At 41.2% G+C, this 24953-nt stretch overlaps 1 protein-coding gene across 3 annotated transcripts in view; it reads left to right on the forward strand.

Annotated features, from left to right (window-relative positions):
• Positions 1–24953, forward strand: part of DAB1 (DAB adaptor protein 1) — a 1206834-nt gene that overhangs the window by 1123618 nt on the left and 58263 nt on the right. For 2 of the 3 annotated variants that reach the window (XM_037827103.1, XM_037827104.1), the window contains exons 5-6: positions 21028–21159; positions 21776–21895. In XM_037827103.1, the coding sequence (XP_037683031.1) occupies positions 21028–21159; positions 21776–21895 (252 nt within the window). Of the gene's footprint in view, positions 1–21027; positions 21160–21775; positions 21896–22364; positions 22404–23940; positions 24007–24953 lie in introns of all 3 variants that reach the window. The other variant, XM_037827102.1, reaches the window with a different exon arrangement.

A 24953-nucleotide genomic window follows, 5' to 3' on the forward strand; every position in this document is an offset into this window, starting at 1 on the left:
ATCCCCACAGTGGTCAGGAGCATATTTGAACAAACAGACAAAAACCTAATTCTTATATGATGTTCACTAGGTGCCAGACAATGTAAGTGTATTAACTATTGTAATTTGTGTAATCATCACAACTCCATGAAGTAGATACTATTCTTATCCTCATTATACAGATGAGGAAACTGAGGCACAGAAAGGATACCTGTTTATCCAAGGTCACACAGCTAGTAAGTGATAGAGCCAGGATTTGAACCCAGGCAGTCTGGTTCCAGTGTCCATATTCTCACCCTCTGTACTTACTGCATCTCAAGATGATAAAGAAAGAGCTTGGATTTAGGAATCAGAAGGTCCTCCAGGGTGCTGGTTTCAGATATACTTTCTAGATGTGACTTTGGGCAGATTACTTCACCTCTCTGAACTAAGTAACTTTCTCATTTTTATCATGGGGACAATAAAACAAGACAGTGACTGAGATGAAGTAGATAGGGCTTTAAAAACTATGAAACTCTTTTATACATGTAAGTAGAAAATGGTTGTTAGGTATTATATGCCAAAGGGCCATGAATGACACATTGAGGTGTTTGCCTTATATGTTGTGGGCCTATAGGAGTAACGGGAAGTTTTTGATCAAAGCAGGGATAGATGGATGGATGGATGAATGGATTAGATGGATGAATGTAGGGGATAGTATACCAGTATTTTAGAAGGCATAGCGTGGAGGATATTTAACAAAGGAAATGAATATGAAGCAGTGTATTGTCATGCTATTGCATTTGGGAATTAGGCAGTTGTGGGTATGGGAGTCCAACCCCAGGATTCCACTTTCTGGCTGTTTGAATTTAGGCCTGCAACTTCACCTCTCTGAGATCCAGTGCCTTCCTCTGTCAAATAAGGGGTGATGAAACCTACCTCACTGGGTTGTACTGAGATTTCAATTTGATTCTATAAGAAAAGCATCAGGCACGTAGGAGGTACTCCAAAAATATCTGTTTCCCCCCAGCCTCCCCTGGCTGAGTCCCTTGATGTTTCCCATTGTATCCAAATGATAGGAAATTGCTAGATGCCTACTTTTCAGAATTAATTTCCTGAAGTGGGGAGAGGGCACTCCGAATAAACACCCTGTATTTCCATCCTTTCCCTTACCTGCTTGCAGGTGCAACCGGTAAGGGAAACATTCACTTCAGCGGGGGTCTTTGTTCTGCTGCAATTAAAAGCGCCTAACTAATCCTTCTGCTTCCCAGATGCTCTTGGAGCCAGCTATATTTTTAGCTCATCTCTTTTATATGCATCACTCTGAAGACATCTTATTATTCATTTCAAAACTTGACAACTCCTATCACTTTGTCCGCTCTTTCCATTCTGATACACAAAGGGAAAACAAGCCAAGTTTTTTGTGCTTCTGCTCAGTTGAGCCCAGAGTTGCGAGGGTTTGTTCTTCCCACGTCCGTTCGTGGACCCCACTCTGGGTATTTGTTGTGGGTCACGAGTACTCACATTCACATTTGCCTCGTGGTATGGAAAGTAAAGTTATAAACTATGAGCATGTACGGTAGTATAAAAAGTGCAGTTATAAACTATGAGCATGTACACTCAAGAGCATGTATACTCCTATAAATACATACACAAACCAGATGAGGCAGTACAGATCAGGGACAAGACCTACAGTATGTAGGAGTGAGAAACAGAGCAAAGACAAGTCTTTACAACATTAGTCATTTATTCAACAAATATTTATTAAGAGTTGACTGTATGCCAGGATGTGTATTAGCTGAGGAGATATATTTTGCATAAACAGAGAATATATTTCCTCATAAGATAGGATTTGACCAACTTTGATATAACCATGTCCCATTTATTATGTATTTACTGTACTCTGGGAACCTTGCTAAACAAGTCTCATGTATTAACTCATAGGTCTCATGACACCTCTGTAAAATGGGGATGGAGATGGTTATCCCCATTATACAGATGAGTTAGCTGAGTCACAGATATGGTAAGTACCTTGCCCAGGTGGCCCAGCTTGTAAGTAGAGAGTCTAGATTTTGACCTGGCTCCAGACCATGTGCTCTTAACCACTGTGCTATACTGCCCCTGGCCAAAAAGGCCTCTTCCTCCAGCCCTGCCAGATGTCCTCAAATTCCAGTGTCGTGATAAGTGAAATAATGCATATAAACACTTATCCCAGGACCTGGGCCCCACGTATGGGTGGAGATTGTCATCCATCACCTTTACAGAATGTTCTACTTTCCCTTTGTAGTCCAATGTGATCCTTGCACCAGCCCTGCCAAGGAGGCAGGCCACTGACACTTTTGCCCACTTAATGCATTCATGAATGGAAGTCCAGACAGATTAAAGATAGAGATAATAGACCATTACAAATCAGAATAGCAAGTGCTCTGAACAAAGGGAAAGCAGAGAAGGGGCTTAGGGAGCACAGAAGTAGGGCAGCGAACCCAGCTGGGGAAGAAAAGCCTGGCAGGAGTCCCAGGAGCCAGGCCTTCGGTGGGTCCTCCCTGAAATCTAGATAGAACCCTTGCCTATGTCTCCTTTAGATCTAAATGGGAAGCTACTCTGGAAAGTGTAGAGAAGAGCCATGCAGATGATTTCACGTGACACCCTCTGAATCGCCAGCCTGAGAGCCCCTAGGAATTCCCTGAAGCCCCCATATTCTGGTCTGGCATTTGCACATGCTGCTGCCTGTGCCTTGGAGTGTCCTTCTCTTGATTTCTACCTTGCTAACTCCTTGTCATTTGTGACTCAGCCCTACTGCCTCCTTTTTCCTGGCAGCCTACCCCAGCTGGGTTAACTACCCCTATTTTGTACCCTTCCTTCCCTCCATCCCCACCCTGCATCTCCAAGAGCCTACCACACCAGACTGCAGATATCTGTGTACCCATCAGTCTCCTCCAGACTGTGTGCTTCTGGAGGGCAGGGACTGCCTCTGATTTTGCTTATTTCGTACGCCCTGTGCCTCCATGGCATCCACCCCATAGCAGACCTTAGGGATTGTTTTCTGGAAGAATCCAGGTTGCTCTAGCTCTAGCCTGTATTCCTTCTGGCCCTCCCAGATCACTCTCCATCACTTATCTCTGCCAAGCACTTGTTACCTGTGGCCTCATGCCGTCAAGGTGACCCCTGAGACAGCATTTGCTACTATCTCCATTTCACAAACAGAGACACCAACACACATGCAGTTCTGCAATATCCCCAAGGCCATACGATGGAGAAGAGAGTGGCAGATCCAAGGAACAATCCAGATCCATCTGACACTGACACCTCAGAACCATGCTTACTCATACATTTGGCCTTTTCTCATTGATCATGAGCCAGTGACATAAAGCCGCATCCTGGGAGATAGAAAACATATCCAGTTGTTTCTGATAACTGCCAACTGAGCTGACTCAACAAAGATACACATCGCTGCCACCACTACCACTACCATCAATGCCATTCATGTGTTTTTCACAAGATAGAAGCCCTGTCATTTGTTGTCTGGGAACTTTGAATGAATTTCTATGGTCACCCGTACCAGGTGCTAGAGGTGCAATGGTGAACGAGAAACTGACACTGGCCCTGACTTCATGGACTTGGCAGTCTAATGGAGGAGACAGGTATCAACCAAGTAATCAGACAAGGAAAGGCATAATTACAGACTATGGTAGGTGGTATGAAGGAAAGGAACAGGTTTTCTGAAAACATTCAACAAAGATACCTGACCTTTCTGTCTCCCCCATAGACTGAGGTCCCTAAGGGCAAGGATGGTACCTTCTCTCTCTCTATATCCACAACGCCCAGTGCAGTGCCTGGCACAGTTTCTGGATCAGAGCACATGTTACTAGAATTGAGTGATGGGAGCAAGTTAGAGCAGGACCAGCAGCTGGGGTATTTGATGCAGAAAGCACTGAGAGACTAAGCCAGACCTCCTACGGTCTGCCCTCACTGGGGACACAGCCATCTCTGATACTGGCGCACAGGTAAAAATATATGCCAGGACAGATGAGAAGGAGGCCTAAGAGATCAGAGAGCTGAGTAGAACCTGATGACCACTGTCTTTCTGGAGACCACCAGATGTACTTAAGTGGGATGAAGTTTTGTATCAAAGTAGACTTAAACTACCAGCTCTGAACTTCACCATTGATTGAACATTGATTGGGCAAGTTGCTGAACCCTCCCTAACCTCAGTTTTCTCTCCTTTAACAGGAAAATGATAGAACTGAGGGTTAGAATTTATTAATTCATATCAATTTTGCCCTCTGAGACCCTGAGGTGAGTTGAAGGAGATTGCTGCAGGATGGTGTTTGGTGCATTTTCAAAGAAGGGGCTGTTTTGTGCTAATTTCTTTTACTGACAGATCATTTTCCAAGGCAACAGCATAACAAATCATGGGGCCAATTAGTGTAAGAGAAACAATTGATCCTTTTACTCAGGGAGTTCAGCCCAACACCTCAGTGGTTTGTTGGTATATTTGGGGAAATACTGCACAGCACTAAATGGGAAGTAATTGGATAGATGGAGCTATAAATTGCGTGGCACTGCACTACACTCAGAGCTTCTGATTTAAGTAGAAAGGTCTGCCGGTAATCAGAAAACTAAAGGGTTTGCTATCCTGCGTTGAAAAATATAGCAAAGCTGGAGGAGATCACTCCTGCCCCTTAACTTTACAGATGGGAAAAATGAGGCTCACTGAGGGAGAAGAGATGGGACAAGAAACCTAAGATGTAGTTTAGTCCCAGTTTCCTTGAACCCGTGTCTCATCACTGTATTCTCTTGGCAAACTCCTAAAACAAAGGGATCTGGAAAGAAAAATGAGAAGATGGTAAACAACTTTAGATAACAAAATCTTGGAGTTGAAGGAGAGCTATCATTTATTAAGCACCACTGTGTCCCAGGCATACTTACAATCATGATCCTATTTAATTCTCACCCCTATCTAATGAGGGAACTAATTTGTCCAAGGCCATATGATTTGTTTAAGGTCACACAACTACTAACTACATGGTAGACCTGGATTGTAGATGCCTACCTGTGTCTATCCAAAGCCATTTCTTTACTCAGCACCCCAATGTCTTAGCAAAATGGTTCTTAGAAGTCATTATTTACCACCACCACTGTCACCAGCAACACCACTGTCACCAGCAACAACAAATAAAGGCATCAGAGCCTAGAATTCCAGCCTTCTCATTCCTCCTTCAGTATTTTTTCCACCACCACATTTAGTCAGTTTGCTTTTTTGTAAGTTTCCATCTGGCATGCAGGACTTCATTGTAACCAAGGTAGAGGTTAATTTCAGACTGGTTACAACACGAGAAGTAATTCCCCATTAAATATAATGACCTCACTTCTGCAGTGACTTGTGGCAAAACATGCTGTTTCATTTCCATTCATCCAAGCTCGTTTACCTACTTGCTACAATAATTTTACACCATAAGCTAAAATGTTGAAATCGTTGTTATTACGTTGTTAAACACTTTCAATGGTTATTAGGATCCATCATGCTAAAAAAAAACAAAAATAAAAATAAGAATTTGGGGAGAATGAAAATACAGGTGTTAAAATACATTCAAAACTGAATTCAAGAGCATAGAGGTGGCCTGGGGTCTGCAGTCAGCCACACCTGGCAGCAATCCTCAGTCTCCCTTATCAGCTGGGTGACCTGGGGGGAGTTACTTAACCCCCCTGTGTCCCTGTGACCTCAGCAGTAAAAGTAGGGGAGATAATATGTAAAGTTGTTGGGTGGTGAAATGAATGAGGATTATATAGATAGATTACTTAAGCATGATGCCTAGCACATAATAGCCCTTCTCTAAATGGTACCTTTTATCTTTTTTTTTTCTATTTTAATTCATTTTATTGAGATATATTCACGTACCATGCAGTCATACAAAACAAAGTATACATTCAATTGTTTACAGTGCCATTATATAGTTGTGCATTCATCACCAAAATTAGTTTTTGACATTTTCATTACCACACACACAAAAATAATAAGAATAAAAATTGAAGTGAAAAAGAGCAATTAAAGTAAAAAAGAACACTGGGTGCCTTTTTGTTTGTTTGTTTGTTTGCTTTTTCCTTCCCCCATTCTTCTACTCATCCATCCATAAACTAGACAAAGGGGAGTGTGGTCCATATGGATTTCCCAATCACATTGTCACCCCTCATGAGCTACATTTTTATATATTCGTCTTCAAGATTCATGGGTTCTGGGTTGTAGTTTGATAGTTTCAGGTATTTACTGCTAGCTATTCCAATTCATTAGAACCTAAAAAGGGTTGTCTATATTGTGCATAAGAGTGCCCACCAGAGTGACCTCTCGGCTCCTTTTGGAATCTCTGCCACTGAAGCTTATTTCATTTCCTTTCACATCCCTCTTTTGGTGAAGAAGATGTTCTCCATCCCATGATGCCAGGTCTAGATTCCTCCCTGGGAGTCATATTCCATGTTGGCAGGGAGATTCACTCCCCTGGGTGTATGATCCCACGTAGGGGGGAGGGCAGTGATTTCACCTTTCAAGTTGGCTTAGCTAGAGAGAGAGGGCCACATCTGAGCAACAAAGAGGCATTCGGGAGGAGGCTCTTAGGCACAGTTATAGGCAGGCCTAGCCTCTCCTTTGCAGCACCAGTCTTCCCGAGGGCAAGTCCTGTGGTAGAGGGCTCAGCACATCAAACCACCAGTCCCCTATGTCTGTGAGCACATCAGCAACCATGGAGGTGGGGAAGCCCAATACCACTGCATTCTCCAACAGCTCCTCAAGGGGTCTATTCATATTTTTTTCATTTTTTTTAATTAACTTTTTAAAAAAAAAATCAACTATATCAAAAAAAATTTTTTAAAACATGCAATAAAAAAACATTTCAAACAAACTATAGCAAGGGAGTAAGAAAAAGACAACTAACCTAAGATAACTACTTTACTTCCAACATGTTCCTACTCTACCCCAAGAAAATAACCTAAGATAGCAACATTTCTGTGAACTTGTTCCTACCATACCCATCAGAAATTAACAGACCATAGTCATTCCTGGGCATTCCCCGAATGTTAAATTTACACACGATAGCTTATCTGTTCTTATTGGGTTATCATTCCCCCTTCCTTAATTGTTCTCTATCACTAGTTCCCCTACATTCTACATTATAAACCATTTGTTTTACATTTTTCAGTGTCCACAATAGTGGTAGCATATAATATTTCTCTTTTTGTGCCTGGCTTATTTTGCTAAGCATTATGTCTTCAAGGTTCATCCATGTTGTCATGTGTTTCATGACATCATTCCTTCTTACAGCCGCGTAGTATTCCATCGTGTGTATATACCACACTTTATTTATCCACTCATCTGTTGAAGGGCATTTGGGTTGTTTCCATCTCTTGGCACTTGTGAATAATGCTGCTATGAACATTGGCATGCAGATATCTGCTTGTGTCACTGATTTCAGATCTTCAGGATATATACCCAGAAGTGCAATCGCTGGATCGAAGGGTAACTGTATATCAAGTTTTCTAAGGAACTGCCAGACTGACTTCCAGAGTGGCTGAACCATTATACAGTCCCACAAACAATGAATAAGAGTTCCAATTTCTCCACATCCTCTCCAGCATCTGTAGTTTCCTGTTTGTTTAATGGCAGCCATTCTAATTGGTGTGAGATGGTATCTCGTTGTGGTCTTAATTTGCATCTCTCTAATAGCTAGTGAAGCTGAACATTTTTTCATGTGTTTCTTGGCCATTTGTATTTCCTCTTCAGAGAACTGTTTTTTCATATCTCTTGCCCGTTTTATAGTTGGGCTGTCTGTACTATTGTCATTGAGTTGTAGGATTTCTTTATATATGCAAGATATCAGTCTTTTGTCAGATACATGGTTTCCAAAATTTTTTTCCCATTGAGTTGGCTGCCTCTTCACCTTTTTGACAAATTCGTTTGAGGTACAGAAACTTTTAAGCTTAAGGAGTTCCCGGTACCTTTTATCTTTAATAGAATGAAAATGAAATCTGAATCCTTATGTGTATTTGAATAATCTTGCAAGTTTGGGATCCCCCACCCACCCAAAGATTCAGAAATATAAATTATTCCCATATTTTTTCAACCTGAACTTTTTATTTTTTTAATGTTGTTGGGAATAGAAAGGTACTCGCTGATATTTGTTCATGCTGACCATAGAAATGCAGGAAGGAGCAAAGGAAACTTGCAGCTCTAACTTCAAGCACATGTGTCTTTAAATGACCTCCTTACGTTATGGACCAATGGTGGCCTGGAGTGCACTTGATAAAGGCCTTTGATCTGCAGTCTATTTGCAGTTAAGTCATTGAAGTGTTCAGTGCCTCGGTTTCTCCATTCCTCAGAGAGGAAGAGGGAGTGGGAAATTGAGAAGGGAGCATGCTGAAATTTAATTTTTTTCCTCTAACTTCTTATGAAAATATTCAAACACACAGAAAATTTCAAGGATGATTCAAAAACTTAACCTTTTATTTTAGTATTTGTATCTCTTTTCGCTTTCACTGGAAATCTTCCTAATTACAGTATATTTATGTGCTTGCTTTATCCTAATGTATGCCCAGAGTAATTTCAAAATTTCAAATCCAATATTAATTCCTACTAACAATAAATTGGACATGGACTTTAGTGTCAGTAAGACATGTTAAAGCCCAGGTTAGCTTCACGCTGGCTATGTCACTTCTTGCTGAGCCGGTTTTGTCATGTGATAATGGTGATTATGACATTGCTCAGAAATCTCTTAATTGGTTACAAGTGATAGAAAACTCATTGCCAACAGACCTAAACAATAAAAATAATGTAATGACTTATATAGCTGAAAACTAGAAGATGAAATCTTCTAGAATGGCAGGATCCAGATTCTCAGATGGCATTCTAATGTTTGAAACTCTCTTAACTCTCTGTTCTTCTGTCTTTCCTGGTGACTTTTTTCCCTGGGAGACTCTCCTTCTCACCACCCTTGGCCACTCCAAGAAAGACCCCACCCTGAAGGAGCCATGCCTGTAATTGAGTACCATATGATGTAGACATTAGATTGAGACTCTTATACTCATTTGACTGCTGTCTACCAGATATGCTGCTAGACCCTTACACAGTCATTCTCATATCCCTATAAGGAAGGGATCCTTCCCAATTTAGAGATGAAGAAATTGAAGCTCAGTGAGGTAAAGGACTTGCCCATGGCCACAAAGCTGAGATTCAGATCCTTCCATCATGCTAACATGCCTTCTGGAAATGGGGATGGGACAACATAATATACAAACTATTCTGAATACATGGCATGAAAGTACCGCACGCTGCCCCCCCCACCCCACCCCCCACACACACACAACACACAGCTTTTGAAAGCCAGGACCTCGTCGTATTCCTCTCACTATTTCCAGGGACTGGTGTACCCTGGTACCAAAAGGCTTTCAGGAATGAATATGTCAAATGAGAGACGGCAGCTAGTCTAACCTGCTTCCAAATGTGATTATGCCATTGCCACATCCTTGGTCATGGGATGTTGACTTTTGATTGAACTCCAGGTTTAGGAAACCAGGGCTTCATGCTGAAGCCAGGTGCCTTGTTTTAAAGCAGTTTTACTTCTTCTGAACAGAAATCTGCTTCTTTGTCACTTTGGTGATTGCTGATTGATTAAACACACCTGGCTCCACTTTGCCTGTTAGACACATTTACGCCCAAATCACAGGTCTACGGTGCTCTCAGCTAGTTAACTGGTTCATTTCCCTATTTTTAGGCAAGGACTTCACTCACACCTTTCCAGAGCTGTATATTTATAAGATATGTTTAGAGAGCTGCTAAGAAGAAGAAGCTGTCCTATATAGTTGTTGTCTTGTTATAAAACTTAAAAAGGAATTAAAGAAAGGTTGAAATTAGGACATTAGCGTCTGCTGAATCCAACCTCCTCATTTAACAGGTGAGGAAACAAGGGTTAGAGAGGGAAACAGCCAGAGCCAGTGTAGAGGTGGGAGGGACTTAGATCCAAAACTGTTACTGACAGTTTCATTCATTTAAATTATTCATCAGGCACTATGCTAGATGTTTAGGATAAAAAGATGAGGGGAAACAGATATTTTTTATACATATATATATACCCCTGGAGCTAACTATAGTGGTGGAAATATGTACTGATTAACCAATTATCCTTATGCAAACTAAGAAATTGCCCTACATGAAAAAGGAAATTTTGTGGCATGGAAACCTAGTCACTACTGGAAAGTCAAGGAAGCTTTCAAGGGGAAGAGACATCTGTGCTCAAGTCTGAGGGAGGAGAGAGAGTTGAGCTTTCTAGGCAGATGGAACAACATGTGCAAAACCTCAAACCTGGCCAATTCGAGGGGCTGAGAAATGGCCAGGGTGGTGGGATCATGGACCCAAGGAGGACAGTGAAGAGGCATTCTGGGTAAGTGGGCAGTGGCCACATCTGTCAGGGAGCCTTGTGGGCCCTGATAAGGAGTTTGGTCTTTACCCCAAGAGCAATGGCCAACTTTGACGCAGTTTTAAATAATGGAATGCCTTGATCAAAATTGGCCAGACTTTTTTTCAATCACGTCACGTGGTGGCGAGACTTTAAGAACAGAGACCAGCACAAGGGGTTGTGTAGGGACTGAGGCTACTGAACTAATTGAGGCAGGTAATAACAGCTATGTGACTAAGCTTGTTATGGTGGAGATGGGGAAGAACAGACAAAGTGAAAGAAATTTTGGAGGCGCAACTGACAAGACTTGGTTATGGAGAAGGAGAATTGAGGGAAGCTGAGCAGGCTCAAGAATAGCTTGTATAAATGGATAGATGGTGTTGCATGCACTAAATTCAAATATGAAAGAAAAAAGTGTTTTATGATTTTATTCATTACATAAAATATTTATTGTAGTAAAAATTAGTATATAAAAGGAAAAAGGCCAATTTTTTTAAATCGCTAGTAATTCTGCCACATAAGAAATAACCCTTAGTAAGACCTTACAGGAGAAAGTGAGATGGTGACTAGGTGAGCCAGGGCAAAAAAACACCTCCTTGAAAAACACTAGATAAAAACCAGAAAATGACCCAGAATACCGGTTACAGTGATGCACCAGCTGGACGAGGTCTGCTAGTTCCACAGGGGCCGTATACTTGGTGAAACCGAGAGTGTGCATTCTGAAACGATTGAGTAAGCTGGCTGGAAGACCCGTAGCCATGTGGTGGTCTGGGGAAGCCAGGGTTCGGCGTTTGGAGATTGACCGGCTCTTTTAAAAAAAGGGGGGGAGGGAACCCAGGAGTGGCTGCAGCTGCAATAGTGGGAGCCATGCAGTAAAACACAGCAAGAGGGGGCTGGGCCGGCCTCTCGGTGTCTGGCCTGGAAGATAGCCCGCTGCAGATACCCCTGGGGCCGGGGGAACGGAGGGGAGAGCCGGAAGCAGAAAGAAACCCCATGGCTAGCAGCTGGCTCACCGGAGGGCTGGATAAACTCCTGCCTGGGGCCGTGCCCACAGCCCAGAGCCCCGCCAGTTGTCCCAGAGCTGGGAAGGAGGAACTGTGTGAGGAGGGGGTGGTTGAGATCCCCTGTTTGGCCATCTTTGCATCAGGCTGAAAGTGCCCCGGCACAGCCTGGCGGCCCAGGGCTTCCCTTGAGGGACAGTGCACACTGGTGACATAGCACGGCATTCCCTTGGCAGAGGTCCTGGAGGATCGTGGCTGGGCAGGGGGACCCGCTCGGAGAACCCAGGGACACTACGCCAAGTCCGGTGGTTTGTGGGACAGCGAGAGAGAGGGTCTGGGGCTGAACTGAAATGAAGGCTTAGACTCTTGCAGCGGCCTTGAATCTCCGGGAACCTGGGGGATTTGAATATTAAAGCTTCCTCCCTGGCCACCCGTACACATGCCCCACATTCAGGACGGACGGCTCCAGCAACACACCCAAACTGAGTTCTCCAACTGAACCCCACAAGAATCATTTCCCCACACACTGCAGGGACAAGGTGGAGAACTGACTTGAGAGGTATAGGTGACTCACAGATGCCATCTGCTGGTTAGTTAGAGAAAGTATATGCCACCAAACTGTGTTTCTGAAAAATTAGATACGTATTTTTTTTTACAACTTGAAAGAACCCTATCAAGCAAAGCAAATGACAAGAGGCCAAAAACAACAGAAAATCTTAATGCATATGATAAAACCAGACGATATGGAGAATCCAACTCCAAACACACAAATCAAGATATCGGAAAAAACACAGTACCTTGCACAATTAATCAAAGAACTACAATCGAGGAACAAAAACATGGCAAAGGATTTAAAGGACATCAAGAAGACCATGGCCCAGGATATAAGTGACATAAAGAAGACCCTAGAAGAGCATAAAGAAGACATAGCAAGAGTAAATAAAAAAATAGAAGATCTTATGGAAATAAAAGAAACTGTTGGCCAAATTAAAAAGACTCTGGATATTCACAGTACAAGACTAGAGGAAGCTGAACAACATCTCAGTGTCCTAGAAGTCCACAGAACAGAAAATGAAAGAACAAAAGAAAGAATGGAGAAAAAAATAAAAAAAATCAAAATGGATCTCAGGGATATGATAGATAAAATAAAACGTCCAAACTTAAGATTCATTGGTGTCCCAGAAGGGGAAGAGAAGAGTAAAGGTCTAGAAAGAGTATTCAAAGAAATTGTTGGGGAAAACTTCCCCAACCTTCTACACAATATAAATACACAAAGCATAAATGCCCAGCGAACTCCAAATAGAATAAATCCAAATAAACCCACTCCGAGACATATTCTGATCAGACTCTCAAATACTGAAGAGAAGGAGCAAGTTCTGAAAGCAGCAAGAGAAAAGAAATTCACCACATACAAAGGAAACAACATAAGACTAAGTAGTGACTACTCAGCGGCCACCATGGAGGTGAGAAGGCAGTGGCATGACATATTTAAAATTCTGAGAGAGAAAAATTTCCAACCAAGAATACTTTTTCCAGCAAAACTCTCCTTCAAATTTGAAGGAGAGCTTAAATTTTTCACAGACAAAGAAATGCTGAGAGACTCTGCCAATAAAAGACCTGCCCTACTTCAGATTCTAAAGGGAACCCTACCAACAGAGAAACAAAGAAAGGAGAAAGAGATATAGAGAATTTTAACAGACATATATAGTACCTTACATCCCAAATCACCAAGACATTCATTTTTCTCTAGTGATCACAGATGTTTCTCCAGAAGGGACCATAAGCTGGGACATAAAACCAGCCTCAAGAAATTTAAAAAAAAAAAAAATTGAATATACTCAAAGCACATTCTCCAACCACAATGGAATACAAATAGAAGTCAATAATTTTTGAACTGTAACTCCACTATTTACTTCCTACATGATATAAAATCCACAAACTCTAATGCCAAATCAGTGGTTTTGAACTCAATGTAAAATATGTAATTTTAGACAACTATATAAAGGTGGGGGAATGAAGGAGTATAGGAACATAGTTTATGTGTCCTATTGAAGTGAAGGTGGTATCAAAGAAAAACAAGATTGATATGGATTTAAGAGGTTAATTTTAAGCCCCACAGTAAACACAAAGAAACTATCAGAGAATATAACCATAGAGATGAAAAGTAGAGTTTGGGTTAAGAGAAATGGGGGAAGGGGCAATGGGGAGTTAAGAAATGAGTGTAGGGTTGCTGTTTGAAGTGAAGGGAAATTTCTAGTAATGGATGGTGGGAAAGAGTATTACAACATTCTAAATGTGATTAATCCCACTAATGGAATGCTAGGGAGGGGGTGGAATGGGAAGATTTAGGCTGTCTATATGTTTCCACAACTGAAAAAAAAAAAAAAGTCTAAATAGATGACAATTGAATGCAAAGGATGAACTTGGATGGGATTGGAGGATGGAGGACAGGAGGCTCAAAGGGACACAGTTGAGATATAAGGAAAAGGAAATATAGAATGTAAGCTTTGTATCATTGTTGAATCTCTTGTACTTCTTAGCTGTGCTTAATGGGATTGTATAAAAGAATGTTCTTGTTCATGGAAAGTGTATATGTGAATTATAGTGCATGTTCAAGGATGTGTGCAGCTAACTCTCATATGTTCAGAAGACAGAGCAATAGATGATGGATGATAGGGAGGGAGGGAGGGAAAGAAATAGCGATGTGACAGCATGTTAAAGTTGGTGGATTGAACTATTGGGGGAGGGGGTCAGGGTATGATGGAATTCTGTGTATGGGGTTAGTATTGTTTTTGCAACTGTTCCTATAACTTTGAATTTATTTCAAAATAAAAAAAAAGATCTTACAGGATATACTTCAAGATTGTTTTTACATATATAGATGGATATACATACCTTTTTTTCAAAAACAGGATTGTACTGAATGCACTATTTTGTAATATGCCTTGTTTTCCACTCAGTAGGATTTTGTGAGTGTGTTTCCATAGCAAAAAAAATATGTTCTTCAACAATGTGATTTTTAGTTGGCTACCTACTATTTCATCCTATAGCATAATGCAGTTTTTACAACCAGTCAGCTAATGTTTGACATGTCTAATTTTTCACTATTCTAACAGCACTGCAAGAACATTTTGTGTCCAAGTCTTCACTCACATCCTACCTCCTTTCTTGATAATTAAATCTTTACAGGGAGAATCATAGGGTCAAAGTTCATTCTTTCAGGTGTTGAAATGTACCCCCAAACTGGCCTCCAGAACACTTGAACCAAATTGTTTTCCCTCCAATAACAAAAATAACCACAGTGGCCAACCTTTACTTAGCCCTTACCCAGTGCCTTGCCCTATTCCAAGCATTTTACATATATTAATTTATTAATCCTGATAACACCATCACTATTATCCTGGTTTACATGCAGAAAGCCAGTAGTCCAGGAAAGTATGTTTTCCCATGCTTTTGTCTACAGTGGGTATTTTCTTTTTTTTTTTTTTTTTCAATTCAATGTGAAAAAAAAAATGGGATTTCAGTTATATCTGATATCTTTCACATGATTCAATGTAATACTTTTAACAGTCTTTTGGATGCTATATTATTCTTTATATAATACAAAAGGAGCAAATAGAGCTTTTCTATTAGAGTGATGTGCCCAAAGCTATGCATCTGGTAAATGGTAGAGCTTAGACTTGAATTTAGTTCTCTCTGACTCCAGAGTCCATATTCTTTCTTCTTTTACCCCACTGCCTCTTCAGCTATAGACTAATTTTTGTTTTTTGTATTTTTTAAATTTGGTCTCATCCTTGAGTAAAATCTTCTGTGAGGTTTCATGATGCCAACCCAGGGAAGAATTCACTCTGACCCACTCCATTTAGCATTTGATGATGGGGTGCTTGGGGGCTGGTACAGAGGTTGCCTCCCAGGCTCGTTGGCACTGCAATCTAGCAAATGCATCCAAAAATATGTTAGAAAAGAGAAAGGCCTTTATAATGAGCCTGGCCTCCCTTTGTCTTGTGAGGTTTTAACTACTGTAATTGCTTGTAGTGTGAAGTAGTGTATTTTTCATATATCTATTTTTATTCCATGTCTATCTGCTTATCTGCTTTTTTGTTTTGTTTTGTTTTTTGCTAACTCACTTGAATCCTGATGGGTATTTTTCCTGTGAATAGTATTGCCTCTGGAAGACACACACACACACACACACACACACACAATCATAATATGAAGACTAAATAGGGTAGAATTTATTCTTTAAAAAAGGCTAATGGTAAAGCAGATGACTTTGTAATCCATACTGTATTTAATTGGCTGTATTGAGCCATACTACAAATTAAGTCTTCTCTGTAATTTATTCTGTCAGACAGTAACCCTCCAAACAATTTGATACTTCATTTAAGCGTTGGTAAATGGCTCATGGATATGCTAAGAAAAAAAAAGATTTAATGTGATCAGATAAGAAACCCTCTGTTCACAGACTGAATACTATGTTAAATGTCAGGAATTAACTTGATTGACTCATTCAGTGAACATTTATTGAGCACCTACCTTGTGCAATGCACAAGGAACAGTATTAGGAGCAGAGGTTAAAACTGAAGAGAACCAGACATGGATCTTTCTCTCAAGGAACTACATCCCCCATATGGAGAGAAAACCTGTGCACAAATGTTCTCCACCACGCCCTGTTACCAGGACCTAGATGCCTTGGCATACTCACCTCTTTCTGCCTAGAATGCCCTTTCCCCTTTATTTGATGGAGACTTTCCATTTATCCTTTGTGTCTCAGTCCAAGGTCACCTGCATTGTCAAGTTTTCCCTTATACCTTCCCCCATTCCTTCTCTGAGCTAACATGAAGCCCCGTTCACACCTTTAATACAAAGCTTGCCATATTATATTTTGATTGTTAGTTTTTTTGGTCCACCTGTTTTGTGGGATTTCAAGCTCCCTCTTGAGGGAGGGACTATGTTTTAATCATGGGTTGACATAGCACTCAGCATGATACCTGGAACATAACAGGCAACCAATAAATACATGTGGTTTGAATAAATGCACAAATGGGTGGATGGATGGATAAATGTGAAACAAAATTAAGAAATGCAAAGTATCCTAGCTAGAAGGATAAGCATAATGCAATGGGGATTAAGATGGGGATTATTACCAAGGGAGAGGAGGGCATCAGGATAAATTCCTTGAATGAGCAAGATGTTGATGCACAAGTATGATATAGTTATATGGCGTTCATGAAGCACGTATCAGCGGATAATGAGGGCAGTCAACAGAGAGCAAGAGCCCAGAGATGGGAAAGTATAGAATCCAAAGGGGCAGTGATGAGCTGTTAGATTATTTGTGGCATGAGTTACCTGAAGGTCGCTAGTGGGAGGTCAGACTGGATTGAGGATGTTGATGCTTCGACTGCCCTTGAAATTCTTTAGTGACTTTCATCCACATAGGTTTGAAATGGGAGGAATAAATGAAGCTGTGATAGAGAAATAGGATGTTCCTGAAGACTCTGTTTCTAAGACCAAATACCTGCTTTGATTTTTGGCAGTACTTTAACATCTACCTTAATAGTTTCTCCAAGACAAATGCTGTTTTCAAAAGGAAACTTGAAAGAAGGGCAACTAGAATCTGCCCTTCCTTTCTCTCTCCCTCCCACTCTGGTTCAGTAGTGTCCAGTGGTTCTCCCCGCTGCCTCCAGGACAACCGTGTGTGGCCATAGGAACTCCCCACAGAAACGTTCCTAGGTGAAGCTGTCCTTATCTCCTCCATCACATCTCTTTTCTAACCTTGTTACTTCTAAGATAGCACAGACGGGCCTATCTCCTGAGAGGAGACTTCCAGGTGATGTTGTTCTGATCTTTTTCTTCGAGATCCCTTTAGCTGACGTTTACTCCAGACTCTCTGATTTATGGCCCTCCGTGGCATCAGACACCTGCCAGTATGCAAAAGACCTTAGTTCTCCCTCCTCAGTTACCTGCTTTCCTTGCCTTCCTCATCCCAGCTTGCCAGGAGATCATGATTTTGTTGTTGGAATAAGGAACCAGGAGCATAAAGAAAGGAGACCATGATGCTACATAATCTTGTTTACTTTTTTCAGTGCATTGCCATCCTGAAGAGAAATCATGGTGCCTGGGTTTGGTACTGGTTCTGCCAGAACTTTCTCTGGCCCTCAGTTCCTTACTTATTGAACTCATAGTTGAGTCATATGGTGTTGAAGGTTCCTTCTGGCTTCTGCTTTCTTTGGTTCTGCTGATAAAATCTACTTGAAGACATGAAGCAATTTTGATGCTCCGTGAGCAACTGTTTGCAAGGTGCTCTGAGTTACTAATATGAATGTGAAAACACAACTGTGAGATTAGCAGGATTCTAATGTATTTGTATTTTCAAGAATCTAGATTGTGTCTGCATGGTTAAAGTTGGAGGAGGTAGAGACATATCCCCTCACAGACGATTTTAGGTTTTCCAGCTGCTAAAACAAATCTTATACAATGGGTTGGCTTAAACAACTGGGATTTTGGGCTCATGGTTTTGAGGCTAGCAGAAGTCCAAGATCAAGACATTAGCAAAGCAGTGCTTTCTTCCCCCAAACTGTGGCATTAGGGGGATGGCTACTGGTGATCCTTGGCCCTTGGCTTTTCCATCATATGGCAACGCACATGGCGGCCTCTTCTCGTTTCTCTTCCGGGACCCATTGACTTTCAGCTCTGGCTGTTCCCTGTGGCTTCCCCTCTATGTCCAATTTCCTTTGCTTATAAGGACTTCAGCCATACTGTGTTGAAGTCCACCCTCATTAGTTTGGGCATACCTTGACTAATAACATATGCAAATGCCCCATTTACAAATGGGTTGTTACCCACAGGACCAGGGGTTGGGACTTGAACATGCCTTTCGTGGAGTACATGATTCAATCCCCAACCCAGACTCTTAGTTCCCAAATGAATGAGACACTTTCAGAGTAATATTTTTCAACATGTCATAAAATTAACTTTGGGAGAAGATAATGTTACAAATACCTTTAAGCAGCTCGTGCACACACAGCTACGTTTTGCAAGCAGTATTAGGTATCATCAGGCGTTGAAAGCATTTTGATTTTAAAACACTTAATGAGGATTCCCAGATAAATTAAAACATCTCCATCTGCCATCTTGCATGGTAGGTGATATTTTACCATTGCACAATCATCTACAAATCTAATCCCACCAGGAAGACTTCTAATCACAGTTTAATTTTAGAGCAATATTCCACTTGGCAATCAATAAAGCACTGTCGTCAAACTTTGACTTAATAAGAGACGTGGATAACATTCTCCACATCATGTAGAGAGAGAAATACTTTCAGGAAAAGGAGAGAAGGAGAAGAACGTCTTTATCTCCCGCTCTCCCCCACTGCATACCATTGTAGCACACAAAAGCATATAAATCAATACCCACATGTTGTGTGAATATAAATCTCATCAATTTTGCATCATTAACACCATGAAATAGCAACCTCTCTTTGAGCAGTTTTCCTCTACTAGCTAAATATACTTCCTTAATAAAACAGGAATAAGTGGATCTTGATTATTTTACTAACAAACACTTCCTTCTTTACCAACTTCAGTTGTGTCAAAATCTGTTAGAATTCTGCAGCCGTCTTATTGCTACTTGAAGGGCTAGGGTGACTGGGTCATGAAACCACCATCCAAGCATGATGCCAGATGGGCAGTGGGCAACCTGAATGGGCCTTGAAGCCAAAGGGCAAATCCTAAGAGTAGTCAGAGAGGTTAGTGAATGGTCAGATTCAGATGGCCAAGGAGAGGCAGCAAATAGAAATGATTCATAAGGTCAGAAGCTGGGAAAGATGGCTATTGGCTGGAAAGTGGATGTTTCTGAAGGTCAGAGTAAGTGATCCAAGACTAGCACGATGAGCAAGATGAGAGCAGGAGGCCTACTGTCCAGGGAAACTGGCTGTGCAGTGCAAGGTCCCAGTGGACTAAAGCATCCGGGGAGACAGAGGAACAAGACCTTAGGAAATAGCTAGTCCAGTGGTTCCAAATGTTTTCTTAACTAGGTTCACCTAGGTTACATTTCTCCCTCCCTCCATGGACTCAGCAATCAGGAAGATTTTGTCCACCAAAAACAACTGCATTTATAAAGTAATTGTTCACTTTCCTATTTGGCTTATTTGGAACATTAACTAATTGCCATTGAGGTAATACGTACAAGCATGAAAGCAGGGATATAACAACTATGGCCAAATATTATGCCGGATAACTTGCCGTTTTTATTTGCATGCACGAGAAAATCTGCAGTCTTATTAGGAATAACTATACAATTTGCGTTTTGCCTTTTGAATTGTTGAAAATTGCTTGTAGCCTCTTTTTATTACCTTTAGTGACCCCTATAGATCCAGGGCTTAGGGTTAGGAGCCATCGATCTGGTTCAAACCCTCATTTGATAGATGAATATACTGAGGTTCCTAGAAGTACCAGTGCCTTGTATTCACAAAGTAGCTAGAATGCAAGGCTCCTGACACCCAGTATAAAGAAAATGCCTTTTATGGGGATTTTAACCACATCATATAGAATCTAGATGCATCTATAAACCTTTACTGAGTACTGTTTAATGACGACTGCTTGAAAGATCACCATCGCCTAAGAGGATGATGAGCCTTTTTTGGTGAAACTCAGATAATAAAGGCAAGAAGGTCAATTTCAAAAGATTTTCCTATTACTGATCATTGATCCCAATTTACTTTAGTTCATCAGCTATGGGCTAGGCACAGTACAAGGTGCTAGGATGACAAAGATAAGGAAGACAAAGCCTCGTGGGGAAGACAGACTAGGAATCAGGCAAATACATCAGAGAAGGAAGAGCTATGAAAACAGCAAGCCCAGGGAGCTTGTTTGATGAATCTATCAGGAGTTTCAGGATCACTAGAGCATAAAGTTCTATGGAAACACAAAAGAGGGAGAAATTATTTCTGCAGGGAGAAGGAAAGCAAGCCTTGTTCAGGGAACGTTTAACAGAGGCGGTGCTATTTCAAAAGACTCTTGAAGGAGGAGTAGGATTTGGGGATGTGGATAAAGGAAAAAGTGGGCATTGCAGACAAGGGACCAACCCATGCAAAAGCTCAGGGATAAAACAGAGAAAGGTGTTCCTTCCTCAAGACACTGTATCACCATCTGGCAGGAAACTGTTGTCATAACTATAATAATCTATGGAGCCACAAATGTAAATGGCAGTCCCTGGAATTGTGCAGTGTACGTCCTGCACCACAGCAAGCAGGCGCCCTAGGTATGTGCGTGTATTAATAGTCAAGCCAGAAGTTAGACTGAGCTGTGTCATGAGGAAAGTTCTAGCAGAAGCTTACATGGCTGAATTAGACTGCCGTGCCCTGGCAAGCTGCACGAAGCCACAGCCACAGACGCTCATCCTGCATATGAACAGCCCTGTTTATCTCTCTGGTCACAGCACCGAGACCAGGGAGGGAAGCCTCCATTTCTCAAGGACAGGCACAGCTCTTTTTCCTTCCATCTGGACCAAACAGCTTTTCCAAAGCCCTTCGGCACTGTTCACACGTAGCTGAAACACATCTCTTATTGATCAACAGCTTGAAGGGAAAGTCCCCTGAAATATGCTTTTCCTTTTGTCTCTGATAGGCCCTTCAGCATCATCATGCTGTTCATGAAATTTCCTACATTGCAAAGGACATCACAGACCACCGGGCCTTTGGATACGTTTGCGGGAAGGAAGGGAATCACAGATTTGTGGCCATAAAAACAGCCCAGGCGGTAAGTAGCCCCATCCAAAGAGGATGCCTTTTCTTTTAACTTTAGGGGGCATCAAAGAATGGGACAGCCCATTCTGAGGGTGAGACCAAGGAAAATGTCGCCACTAGAAACTGATGCTCCACCTCCAGTCTAGAAAAGATTAACAGCCTCAAACAAGGAAACATCCTCATACCCATCCAGTGTTTCTTTTTCTTTTTATAATGGGTGTTTCCTAATGACTAATTATTTTCCTTTCTGATTAAGCTAGATGGAGGCACAGTATACGAATAAGTTTCCTTGTGTTCGTAGCCTCATTAAAAAGAAAATAAGACCAAAAGCTGTTTTGCATAAGCCCTACCATAATGTTACTGTATTTGAAATTACTAATAAATAAAAGCAATGGCTTTTATGCTTATGATTATTATGAATTTGCAAATATAATTAGTTGAAGAAATGAACTTTAGCCTAGATGCAGTTTGCTAAACCAATATAAACAAGGTAGAATTAATTAAGGGTGAAATGCTTTCAGTTTAATACAAAAAGGAAAGGCTGCGGGTTGTAGCCGGCAAAAACAAAAATCGGTCACTGTGGCTCAGTTCTGTTCCCTTATTAACGCGTCTTCCACCTTTTACCACAGGCTGAACCTGTTATTCTCGACTTGAGAGATCTCTTTCAACTCATTTATGAATTGAAGCAAAGAGAAGAATTGGAAAAAAAGGCACAAAAGGATAAGCAGTGTGAACAAGCTGTATACCAGGTACACGCGTGAATTTATCCTGGTGCCAAGAAGACTGGGGCTTAAAATAAAGAGATGTGAGAACTGACAGTCAGGGCTTCTTTTCTTCTGCCAAGTAGAAATAAACAAAGATGAAAGGTACCTGTGTAAATTACAGGCACCCAAAGCAAACCTTTAGAAATGAGCCCTTCTTCTCAGACAGTTTTAGAGAAAGTGAGATCTTTAATGCAGAAAAAGATTTCAGGGGGAGAGGGAGAAGGACTAAAGAACCACAGTTGCTTTTATTGTGGTTGATAGTGGGGGTTGGGGGGAAGAGGACAGCTATACCAGGGTTTTGACATTTTCTATATATATTTTCTACCTTAATGATCCACTAGCCTATCCTACCTGAAGCTGGTTACTTTGCTCTCCTGTAATTTCTGAGTTACAGTCTCACATTTCTTCCTTTGTATCCTCTGCTTTTCACCCCCTTTCTCTCACTCTGCCATAGACAATTTTGGAAGAGGATGTTGAAGATCCCGTTTACCAGGTAATTTATGAAACTAGTCGGGCTCCTAAGTTCAGGAATGACTAGGCCTGTGGCACAGCCATTTTGCCAGAGACCCAAAGCATCACTGGCTGCACAGCCTGGAGAGGAACCAAGATTATTTCTGAGGGTGAGGTCTGCCAGCCCCTCCAGGGCCAAATTTCCATAAAAACTAACAGAAGTTTGGCCGACTTCAGCAACGTGGGATTTGGAGACGCTTCTCCCTCTTGCCCCTGCCTCACCCGCCCCCCCTCCTCCACAATCTGTAAAAGTTTGATCCCAGAGCTGAGGTTTTCAAGAGTGTTTTGAATATTCTAAGTTCATTCGAGAGAGAATGAATAAAGAGGAGGCTTCTCCGAGTTAAGAACTGGGGGCGGGGCTTGACATTTTGGCGACATTTTAACACAAAGCCAAAGGGCAGTTTGTAAGCCTTCGAAAGGCTATGAGGAACAGTCCATGTACCCCAAATGGCCAGGCTGGCCCCCGGTTACCTGGTTCCTGCCATAGATACTGTTGGGTGGACAGGAGGGTAATCCAGAGACATCTCTGTCCACAGCTCTCTCTGAACCCTCTTTAAGGACTGTATCCTCTCTTGGGTTCCAGTACCTGCTCTGTTCAGAGATGCAGAAAGAAGGGGAAAGAAGTCTTTTCCTTCCCCTGCACTTATTCCCAAGGAGAGGGTTGGACATAAAAGAAAACCGGAAACATACATACAGCTCTAGCTGGGATACACATGTGTTATATATGTGTGTCACAGATGCATGATATATAATTGCATATTTTCACACAGAAAGCTGTTACTGCTGCGATGAAAGTAAAATAACATGTGTAATTTGAAATGGAAGAAGTATCTAGGGTATATAGCCAACAAAAGTCAGAGATGCATTTAATGAAATGCCCTTGCTTTAGAATCCTGAGGGGCAAGGGTTCGTTTAGAGTATGAGCTCAGCTCCTGGCTAACCCGCTCCCAAAGAATGAAAAATATTGTCCTCTTTTGAAATGTTCTAGTTCTTGAGAGTCTGAAACACGCAGATGGAAAAATTGATTTTCCATACTTAAAACTAAGAGCACAAAGTCAGATGATATTCATGGGATGAGGGACTTGGGAGCTTCAGAGCACTTCAGAGTTGGCTCAGTACCTTGGGTCTTTGGGTGCGAAAGATAGCGACAGCTGTAACCCCCAGTTTATGCGGCATTCCCAAGCGTTTCCAGCAGATGCCGTTCAGACTCAGCAATGCCCACATGTTCACGTCTGAGATAAAATCCCCGCATGGGAAAGGTTTTATCTCCAGAGAAATCTGCAGGGGCCCATGCAGTCATTACTGAAGGACTGACCATCAGTCCTTTGGAGTTTTTCTTAGAAAAAGCAGGAATGTGCAAGCTACATTTTGTTGTTTCAGTAATCCAGTTGTCTGTTCATGGTGTTTTCTCTTGTATCTATTTCTTTAATGCTGTGTGATTTGTATCTTGAATTCCAAATGCTTTTTTTCCTCTTTCTTTTTCACCTCTGACCTTTCCTCTCTGGCTGCTCCTGTAATAGTACATTGTGTTTGAGGCTGGACACGAGCCAATCCGTGACCCTGAAACAGAAGAAAACATTTATCAGGTATAAAACTGCTTGCCTCTCTTACCATTGTGTCACTACCAGTAAATTGCAGCAGTAGGTCTTAAGAACGAAGGGGTCTCTCCTCAGATGGCCAATACAACCATTTTCATCCTTCCAGGTTAAGATACCTTAGTGTGAATTGGCTTCTCATTCCCCTGCAATTTACCAGTAGTTTTCATGCCTCGTTGATGAAATATTCAATGGCCATTGAGTGCATTGTTTTAATTTATAATGGATGCTGGCTATTTTAAATAGGTGCAAAAATGAAACATTTTCTTTTACTGAAGTTATTGTCCATAACACAGTAGGGTCCCTCTTTCCTCAAAAAAAAATTTGCTCATCAAATTCCTTTAAAAAGCCAACCCCCCTACTGAAAAATAAAGTGAAAATTCAAAATGCTGATTGAAAAGAACCTTGGGAATAGTAACTGAATAAAAGAAAGTATGGCTAAAGGTTTTATCCTTCGCAAGGTACGGTAAATTAATATTCTTCAACATCTACTATGTACAGAACTCTGAACATATTTTTTAAACTCATTTAATTCTCACAAATATGATATAAAATATGTAATTTAATCCCATTTTTACATGGAGAAACTAAGACCCAGAGAAATTGAATAGCTTCTTCAGGGTAATACAACTACTAATAGCCAGGTTTCAAACCCAGGATTGTATTTATAGTCAGAGTCCAGCCTCTTTGCATCATACAGTTCCATCAAAGTAATTTGAGTATTTGCAGCATAGCAATACATCAAATAATATGATGACCTCTAATTTTTCACTAATTAGAATTTTAGTCCTAATTAGGGAGAAGGGAAAAAACTCAGTATATTTAATAAGTGATTTGAATTGTCTCAGTTTACTTAGTTCTGTGGTCTACTGTTATTCTGCTTTGGGTATGTATTACTTGTGTAATAAAAGTAAAATACATTTTCAATTTGTGTCACA

This window comes from Choloepus didactylus, chromosome 2 (genome assembly GCF_015220235.1).
Source record: "Choloepus didactylus isolate mChoDid1 chromosome 2, mChoDid1.pri, whole genome shotgun sequence".
Taxonomy (NCBI): domain Eukaryota; kingdom Metazoa; phylum Chordata; class Mammalia; order Pilosa; family Megalonychidae; genus Choloepus; species Choloepus didactylus.